Source organism: Cicer arietinum, chromosome 4 (genome assembly GCF_000331145.2).
Source record: "Cicer arietinum cultivar CDC Frontier isolate Library 1 chromosome 4, Cicar.CDCFrontier_v2.0, whole genome shotgun sequence".
Lineage (NCBI taxonomy): Eukaryota > Viridiplantae > Streptophyta > Magnoliopsida > Fabales > Fabaceae > Cicer > Cicer arietinum.
Genome location: NC_021163.2, coordinates 4,649,756 through 4,658,153, shown reverse-complemented (window position 1 = coordinate 4,658,153; position 8,398 = coordinate 4,649,756). Strand labels below are relative to the sequence as shown.

The 8,398-nt window shown below is 37.4% G+C and overlaps 1 protein-coding gene across 2 annotated transcripts in view; it reads right to left on the bottom strand.

Annotated features, from left to right (window-relative positions):
• LOC101489933 (probable inactive ATP-dependent zinc metalloprotease FTSHI 5, chloroplastic) overlaps window positions 1–8,375 on the bottom strand; it is a 14,190-nt gene extending 5,815 nt beyond the window's left edge. Inside the window, exons 1-10 of one of the 2 annotated variants that reach the window (XM_004495533.4) lie at window positions 7,240–8,374; window positions 6,431–6,710; window positions 5,903–6,103; window positions 5,268–5,804; window positions 3,906–3,995; window positions 3,685–3,816; window positions 3,175–3,348; window positions 2,759–2,880; window positions 2,465–2,666; window positions 106–234 (exon numbers count right to left, since the gene is read on the bottom strand). In XM_004495533.4, coding sequence (XP_004495590.1) covers window positions 106–234; window positions 2,465–2,666; window positions 2,759–2,880; window positions 3,175–3,348; window positions 3,685–3,816; window positions 3,906–3,995; window positions 5,268–5,804; window positions 5,903–6,103; window positions 6,431–6,710; window positions 7,240–8,153 — 2,781 coding nt within the window. In that variant the 5' untranslated portion in view covers window positions 8,154–8,374. Of the gene's footprint in view, window positions 1–105; window positions 235–2,464; window positions 2,667–2,758; window positions 2,881–3,174; window positions 3,349–3,684; window positions 3,817–3,905; window positions 3,996–5,267; window positions 5,805–5,902; window positions 6,104–6,430; window positions 6,711–7,239 lie in introns of both variants that reach the window. The other variant, XM_073367118.1, reaches the window with a different exon arrangement.
• Window positions 8,376–8,398: the final 23 nt, after the last annotated feature.

The following is an 8,398-nucleotide window of genomic DNA, read 5'->3' as shown; positions in this document are numbered from 1 at the left end:
GGTATTAGAGAAAGGAGAGAAAAAATAACCCATAGTGATAAACACAATGACAAAAAATAATATTTGCCTATATGTTAATGTGAAGATAGAGTACTAAAATCTTACTGCAAAGAAACTACAGTAGCCCCTTAATTCATCTGTGTCAAGAACTTTGCTCCGGAAGGCACTTCCTTCTAAAGCCACAGGAACAAGTTTTAACTCAATTGGTCGTAGAAGAGCCGTATTCTCAGCAACCTGAAAATGAGTAGCTTTTTTAGTCCAAAGGTAGAAGCAAACATTAGCGTAACAAAGTACCAATAAACTAGTAAACGGTCTTTAAAGATTATATTTTGATTGATTACTCTATCTTTTATTAGGTTAAATATTGAAATGCCAGTTATTAGTTATGAACTCAGAGAAGTTCTTCTGTTCCATCATTCGTAGTGTCTTCCATTCTCATCTCTTAAAATATTAGAATATATCTTATAATATCTATTATATTATATTAGAGTATCTTGAGTTATTTTCTAAGATCAATTTATAATCATAGAGATATCTTAAAATATCTCTTATTATTATTATTATTACAATTTGTTCATGATTTAGGATTGAGTCTAAGTTTCTCTATAAATAGAGATTAGTATTGAGTCTTTTGTTATCAAGTTAGCATGAAGTTATTATCAGTAATATTCAAATCCTTATTATTTTCTCTCCTTCTTTTCTCTAAAATCCCACAACTTCAACACGGTATCTAGAGCCTATTTCAATCCTCCTTGAATGATCCCGCTCTATTCTGCTATCGAGTTCCCAACAGTTTAGGAATATAATCATAGTTTCTCTTTTCCAACGTGATCATTCCTTTTTCAAACCACTGTCGTGACACATTCCAACACCGGTTTCACTTGTTTTCCGTTCAGTTCGCTACTGCCGTCGTCACCGCCACTGTTTCCGACAACTTTTCCGACAAAAGACCACTCCATCAGCTTCGCCTCTTCCAGATCAGCCCACGCCTCAAAGTGCGTCGCCGAAACCAACTGCATGCGCTTCACCATCCACCGCGCGTCAGATCCACGTGTTGCCACAATTCACCGCACGTGACGCTGCGTCTGGCAGCTGTTTAAGACACGACCTCTTTCATTGAACTCGCCTCGGTCACGTGGTTTTGCATCTGCCCTCGTATTCTAGTTTCAGGCTACGGTTACACCTACTACCTCAAAGATCCGTCGTCTGCCATCACTGCTAGAAAAGTTTTCCAGCAAGTTTTCTGACACAACCACTTCCATTGTGTGCAGAATCTCCCAATCTACACAACCCAAATTATTTAGGCCAAAAGTTGCTCCATGCGCACTCATGTGCCTCTAAGATCTGCCTTGTTCATCCCATGTGCTGACGCCAACAGCCTCGAGCACAGGAGCGTCTGTCTGTCTTCCGGCACTGTGTTTCAATTATCAAGATTTGGTTTTTGTTCATGGTTCCAGAACTATTTTAAGTTTTTTCTTTTGAGCCACATGCATACAACTTGAAAATTTGTTTCAGATACACTGACTTCATCTTTGTCTCAGATGTATTTGCTTTGCATTTCTCTCCCTGAAGCATGCCTCTCTATCTTTGAAGCAAATTCAAGTTTAAATATTTTGAGTCTCTGATGTTATTGGTTTGAAGCTTCCAAATGCAGTTTTTTAGAAGGATGGACCTTGTTTTGTTCAATTGTTTGACATGAGTTTCTCTCAGGCTAATAATCAATTCGGCTTTCTGGTTAGGCAATATTTATAGTAAATCTCTCAGACTTCACCTGCATCCATGAGTTGCCTTTCCATCCACTTTTATTCTTTTGCAGAGCAATACATTGTTTTATTGTAACAAGCTAAAACTTAGTATATATTAAGCATTAGCTTGAGGGAGTGGTAGAATATTAGAAAATATCTTATAATATATCTTATAATATATATTATATTATATTAGAGTATCTTGAGTTATTTTCTGTGATCAATTTATAATCATAGAGATATCTTAAAATATCTTTCATTATTATTATGATTTGTTATTGATTTAGGATTGAGTCTATATTTCTCTATAAATAAAGATTAGTATTGAGTGTTTTGTAATGAAGTTAGCATAAAGGTAACGAGTTAGTGCAGTCTTCAGTGTATTAAGTTGGAGCAAAATGCTCACACTTCCAACAGTGGCCCTTTGCTCTATGGAGCAAAATGCTCACACATATAGTCGTTACCGGTTGACTGTTGTACAGCATAGGATTTTAATTATTGCTTTTTTTTGTGCTTTACTCACATCAGTTTAAGTAGAATGATCATTTCCAATATGCACAGAGACTGGGTAACCTTGGAGCATTCAATATTTTCTTGTTCTTTGTTGTATCTCACTTTTCTGTTTTGCCCGGGTATCTTATAGTTAAATTTTTCATGTTGTCTGTTAAAAAATATGTACTATTTGTTTCTATTAAAAAATAATATAATTTAGCATAAACCTTTTTCCAGTCTACATAATCAATAAGCTGATCATCCATGGTTTCCTTCGCTGCTGAGTACAATATGTTTTCTCTCTCCGCCTGGGTGGGCCTTTGAAGATGAAATATTCTATCCATGCGGCCTGGCCTCTGCAAGGCCTCATCGATTTGCTTCAGATTTCTTGTAGTAGCCATCAAAACAACCCCATCTTGTTTCTCAAATCTGCATAGTATAACAACCACTGCTCAGCAAATATTTACATACGAGCATATCTTCATTTTCGGTTAGTCAAAAGAACTCAAAACTATAGATACCCATCAAGTTCCACAAGCAGTTGATTAATGAAAGCTTCATGATCTTGATTTTCGGTGTGGATAAATTTGCCACGTACACCAGCAAACAGGTCAAAATCCTCTACGAATATTATTACAGGAGCCTACAAGTAGCTACAAACAAATCATGAAAAGAAGAGATAGATAGTCTAAGAGTCAAGGTTAACAAACTCGTGCAATCAGCCTAGCATGCACTGCGCATTAATGGAAACCAAGTTTAGAGAAACTGACATTAACAGACATTTACACCAATTATTTTCTTGTGAACCGTGTATCTACTTCTGACTAACTACTTATTTGGTCCAAATAAAAAATAAAACAGAAATTTAAACAGTGAAAGGTAACAACTAAGAAGACAGAAATAAAAGTAGATACTAAGGAGGTTTAAAGAGGATAACCAAATCTCTTGCTGTTTGAAACAATTCACGAACATTGGAGGCACTTTGACCAACCCACATCCCAGCTTCCAATTGTTGGGCCTTAATTTCAACAACAGGCACCTTAGCCTCTGCAGCTATAGCCAATGCTAGAGATGTCTTGCCTGTACCCCTCTCACCTACAATAAGAACACCCTGCAATATAAAAAGTTCCCAGGTGTTTATCTTAGCAATTAATATAGAAATCTGCAAACCATAGTGCATTAAACAGTTATTATATATTGATTAAAAAACAGCTGTTATATGATGAAAGGGTTTGGAAAGACATTCAACCACAAGTTTACTTCGCTATGAAATTATTACAATTGAGAATAGACTTGGCCTAACTAAACCCTAAAAAGCTAACTCAGGGGGAAAAGCCAATAGTTGTTGATAAAGAAAATGTTTATATCACAGGTTAAGTAACAATATATTAAAGTGAAAACACAATAATGCCTGGTCATATTGAAAAATCTTCGTGTTACAACATACCCGAGGTGCCCGCGCACCAATTTCTTGAAATGCCATTGGATTTTGCAAAAATGCCACAACTTCACTAATTTCCTCTTTCATAGATTCAATGCTAGTGAAGCTCTTCAATGGTACCGGTGGTTTCTTCACCCTCTATAAAACAGCTATAAAGTCTTACAGTTTTTCCTAGATGAACAGTGAACAGTTCTAAAACAGAAAATAATCATTTGTCAAGTGTTAACCTTCATATGATCAAAAGCTGTTTTTATGGGATCAACGCCATCCCTTCTCTTCTTCCTCATATTTACCCATCTTTGATGAAAGTAATAAGCCTGAAAAACAGCAATAAAAGTTATAATTATAATGCAAAAGTTGCACCATGGTCTCTTAAAATCTATAAATCTTATTCTACAGAGAGAGAACCAACAAACTATGTACATCATTCAACCTAAAACAAGAAAAAGATGCAGATATGTAAAAGCAGCAGATACAAACTACACTTTTAGCCCCACCCCTCAAAAAAGAGGAAATTTGATACAATAAGGTTGAGCTTTAGAAATGATTTTATACCTCTAACATGACCACTCACACAAAAGTTCTTTGAGTTGAAGCATGGACAAATGAATAGGCTTACTTGTAAGTTGCGATATTATATCTCTAACAGAAATAAAATACTCAGAGGACAGGGCATCCTCCAACAAAAAGCCAAAGAAAAAATACAACAAATAAAGTGACGGTGGTCAATGGTGATGGTATGCTAGGGGTAAATAGCGGATATGATAAATAACAAGTATGATGGGTAATGTTAGTAGTGATGGACCCAGAATCTAGTTTGAGACAGCAATGGTGACGGTGGTCAATGGAGGAGCTAATAGAAAAGTTGAGGAGGGCACATGGAGGAGATGGAGAAAAATTGAAGAGGTAAAACTGAATGGCAGAGTCTAAACACAGAAAGATCCAAATGAAGACTAGCAAAAAATGAAAAAGTCGAGATCAAAGAATGATCCAGAGGGAGGAGGGTTCACTTAAACACGCACTTAACTACACTAGCCCCCGTTTGACTCTGCCAGTCGTAGTGGCAACTACTATGAAATTTGTGTTGGTCTATCTCGTGTCCACAACAAACCTAAAAACATGTATGTACCATGACCCTTTTTGCATAAAAGGGAATATTATTGAAGAGAATAGAAGGATGCTATATGGTAAGTAGACACTGATCTACTTGGTATGCAACCATGATGGTTGAAGGGCCCCAACTCAGGTCAAGAAGGCTGAAGCAGTAGCAACAGTGGTTGGGACTTGTGCTCAGGGTGGCATGTTAATGGAGAGGTTTTGAGATAATTCACGAGTCATGTGATGCCACCAAAAGTAAAACCCACATTCTTAACAACATAAGTCAGTAGGCCTTTTATATTGTAAATTAGAAGGCTTTGATTAAAAACTGAACCAAACCAAATTCAAATGAGCACAAATGACTTATCAATCCATGGAGCTAGACTGAAATAAGTGGTATATACACAAATGTAAAATAGGATTGTAGAGGATAATCATCAGAAAACTAGGGAGAAATTGAACATATGCTAAACGCAAGAACAAATTTATACCACTCGCCAAAGTTTCCTCTTATTTGGACTTTTTCGCAGAGGACCGTAACCAATAAGTCTTGAAACTTTTTTCCTCAATAATTTGAACACTCGAAACAAAACAAATCCTGAAATAAATCCTGAAATAGCAGCTCTTGCGAAAAGCAACGCGAACCATTGAATATCACCATCTGCTTGTCTGGATTGAACCCTTGCTTCTACATTTAATTGCCATAAGTACCATGAGTTGCCCACTGTCCCTTCCTCTGGCCGGACAAAATATTCCACAAGAGGAAACCCTATCACCATCATTATGTCATCAATCATTTCCTGAATTGACTCGGAGATATAATTTATTGCATTCGGTATATCTTCAGATTTCCACCAGTCACGCAAAAACCAACGAGGGTACCTTAATGTCACAAAAAATAGTCGGCGCCAACCCAACTCTGAGAGAGGAATCCACGTTAGATGAACAGCTGTTGGAATATCACAGGCTAGCATTTTCCTATATAGCCAGTCAAAACCCCCAATATCTTCAAAAAGCATTTCGAATTCCTGAAATAAGAAAGCAAACAAATAATCTCCATAAAATATATTAATAAAAAAAAAAAAAAACTAAGAAATAGAATACACACACACATACACAGTAATACCTTTATGTCCACATAAAATTCTTTGTCCTCCCCCTTCAATGCAATATACATGACACACCAGTCATGCCTAATCCGGACATGCTCTATTAGCTTCTTTGAGACAGCATGAGGGACAGCCACTGGATCCATCTCCCATCTATTTTTCTCTTCATTGTACCAAGTCCTTGACACTACTCTATCTCGGTCCAAAAGAATCCTTTCCTGCAAAGGATAAGTAGTGAGTAGTGAAATGGAAGACGGCAATGCCTAATGATGTCGAACATTAAAGGGATCAATTCAACTACATGCACAAAAGCATTTGTTAAAAATAATAAGTTCGCCTTCAACACCTCACTATTGATGTGCCGAGAAAAACACATGCGAATCAAATTTAATGTTAAGATTATTATTAATGGATATCAAAGGGAATGAATTGCAATTTGACCCGTCTAATCCCCATTCTAGTGAGTTAGCAGCATTTATGACATTTTCGTTTCTTGAATTCCAAAGAATCATTACAGAAAATAAAAATCAGTAACCCTTAACCACCTCTTCTTCAGGTGAGTAAACAATACTACGCTTTTCCTTGGCAGACTTCATATTTTTTCTTATCTGGGACTCCAAATTATTCTGTTGCTCCCTTGAGTCTTCAAGACTTGTTTTTAAACGTTGGGCAAAATCAACAGAGTCTCTCTGAAATAATGGCTCAAGATCATCAACATCCACAATGCTAGGAAGAAGAGTTTGTTCTAAATGTTTTCTTTGCACATCTTCCAAGTCTCTCTGAATGACGGATTTTGAGAGCCCTTTAACCGAGTGAGCGTGCAAACTGCAACCAAATGACAAATGTGTGCTTAATCACATACAGCTTCAAAAGAATCATACCAAAACTAACTAACAGGACATTATGCAACCAATAAAGCTGTTGCACCCAACATTAACAACAAACTTCCTCACTGTCAGTCAAATCGAATAAGAATTTAAGATAACAACAGTACTAAATGACCTTAATTCTAAGATTTGCCAATTCAAACATAACTTCAAGAGATAAGAATAATATTCTGCTCCCTCTTCAAGGCTTCAACTATGCCCTTCTTCTAGGTAAATAAACTAATAAAAAGATACCGCAAATATCAAAAAATCTTTAAAGGGTAAAGACGCCACAGCCTAAAAATTCTAACATCCGTCCTTAACGATTGACCATGGCTATAGGCCACACAAAAACCTCCGCATCCATCTTATCTAATCACACAAAGAAAAACATAAGATAAAACTAAAAACACAAGTAACGAATACACACAGACAGAGATGATAATGTAAATAATGCATTGTCAAGTTATGAAAGCATGCAGTTCAACCTCTCAATTTTCTTCTGTTTCATTTCCTGTTTGAATTTCTCCACAAGCTGCTCACATTCCCTCTCGATGAACAAAATTTCCAATACCCCGTAACTCAAAGCCACTGTCTCCTTCCTCGAAATCACATCCTCCATTTCATATATTTCTCCACATATCACATGATACTTCATCTCCAGCTCTCCCATTCTCTTCTCCAACTTCTTCTTCTCTTCCTCATTCACCACCTTCCCCTCCAATTTCTCATTCCCTTCCTCTAAGAACTCCCCCCCCGTCAATTTATCATACTCGCGCTTCACCGCCATCATCTGCCCATAAATCTCCCCTTCCTTAATCTCCAACTGCCGTAACTCTTCCTTCAAGTCCATCAACTGCGGTTGCATCCTCTTCAAAATCTCTTTCTCCGATTCTTCCTTCTTCAATTTCACAGCCTTCAGAGCTCTTTTCACATCCTCCATTTCACCATTCCCTTTCCTAACCTCTTCTATACTCCTCAACAAAACCGGAACAGTCTTTAAGACTCTTTCAGTACAATCATAATACTCATGACGCTTCACTTTTTTCATACCGGAAAAAATAGTCGAAGGCACCGTCGGAAATGCGAACGCAGGCGCAACTCGGACCGTTCCAAGAGCAGAAACACCGATGGCGAAACAAAAAAGAGCGCGAACGAGTTGTTTCGTTATGCATTGAGAAATATTTGTTGTTCGCTCGTGGTTTTTGCGAGTGACGGCTAAAACGGTGTCGTTTTGTTGCTTAGAGGCGAAAGTGATAGAAGCGCGTGAGATTGGGTTTCGAGGTGTTGTGTGTATGAGTTTTTGAGTTGGGAGGGGGCGGAATGAGGTGAAAGGTAAGCGTGGTGAAAAGCGAGAGGGATGAGGTTGTGTGTGAAGTGAAGAAGAGAGAATAGAGTCCATGTAATGAGAAGGAATCAGTTTAGATATACATTGATTGATCGAGCTTTAATTGAATTGAAGTAGAAAGAGGAAGTGTTGTAGTAGCAAGCAGCGTTAGTTTATGTTATCCTTCAAATGCTGCAAGTAACAATTTTGTTTCAAGTGATGGGTTGTACTGAAGAACACGAGACGAGAGATTTGCTTAAACCACCCCCTGCCCCCATAATGGGTTTTAGTTAACATTATCCTTCACAAGTGCTTTTAAT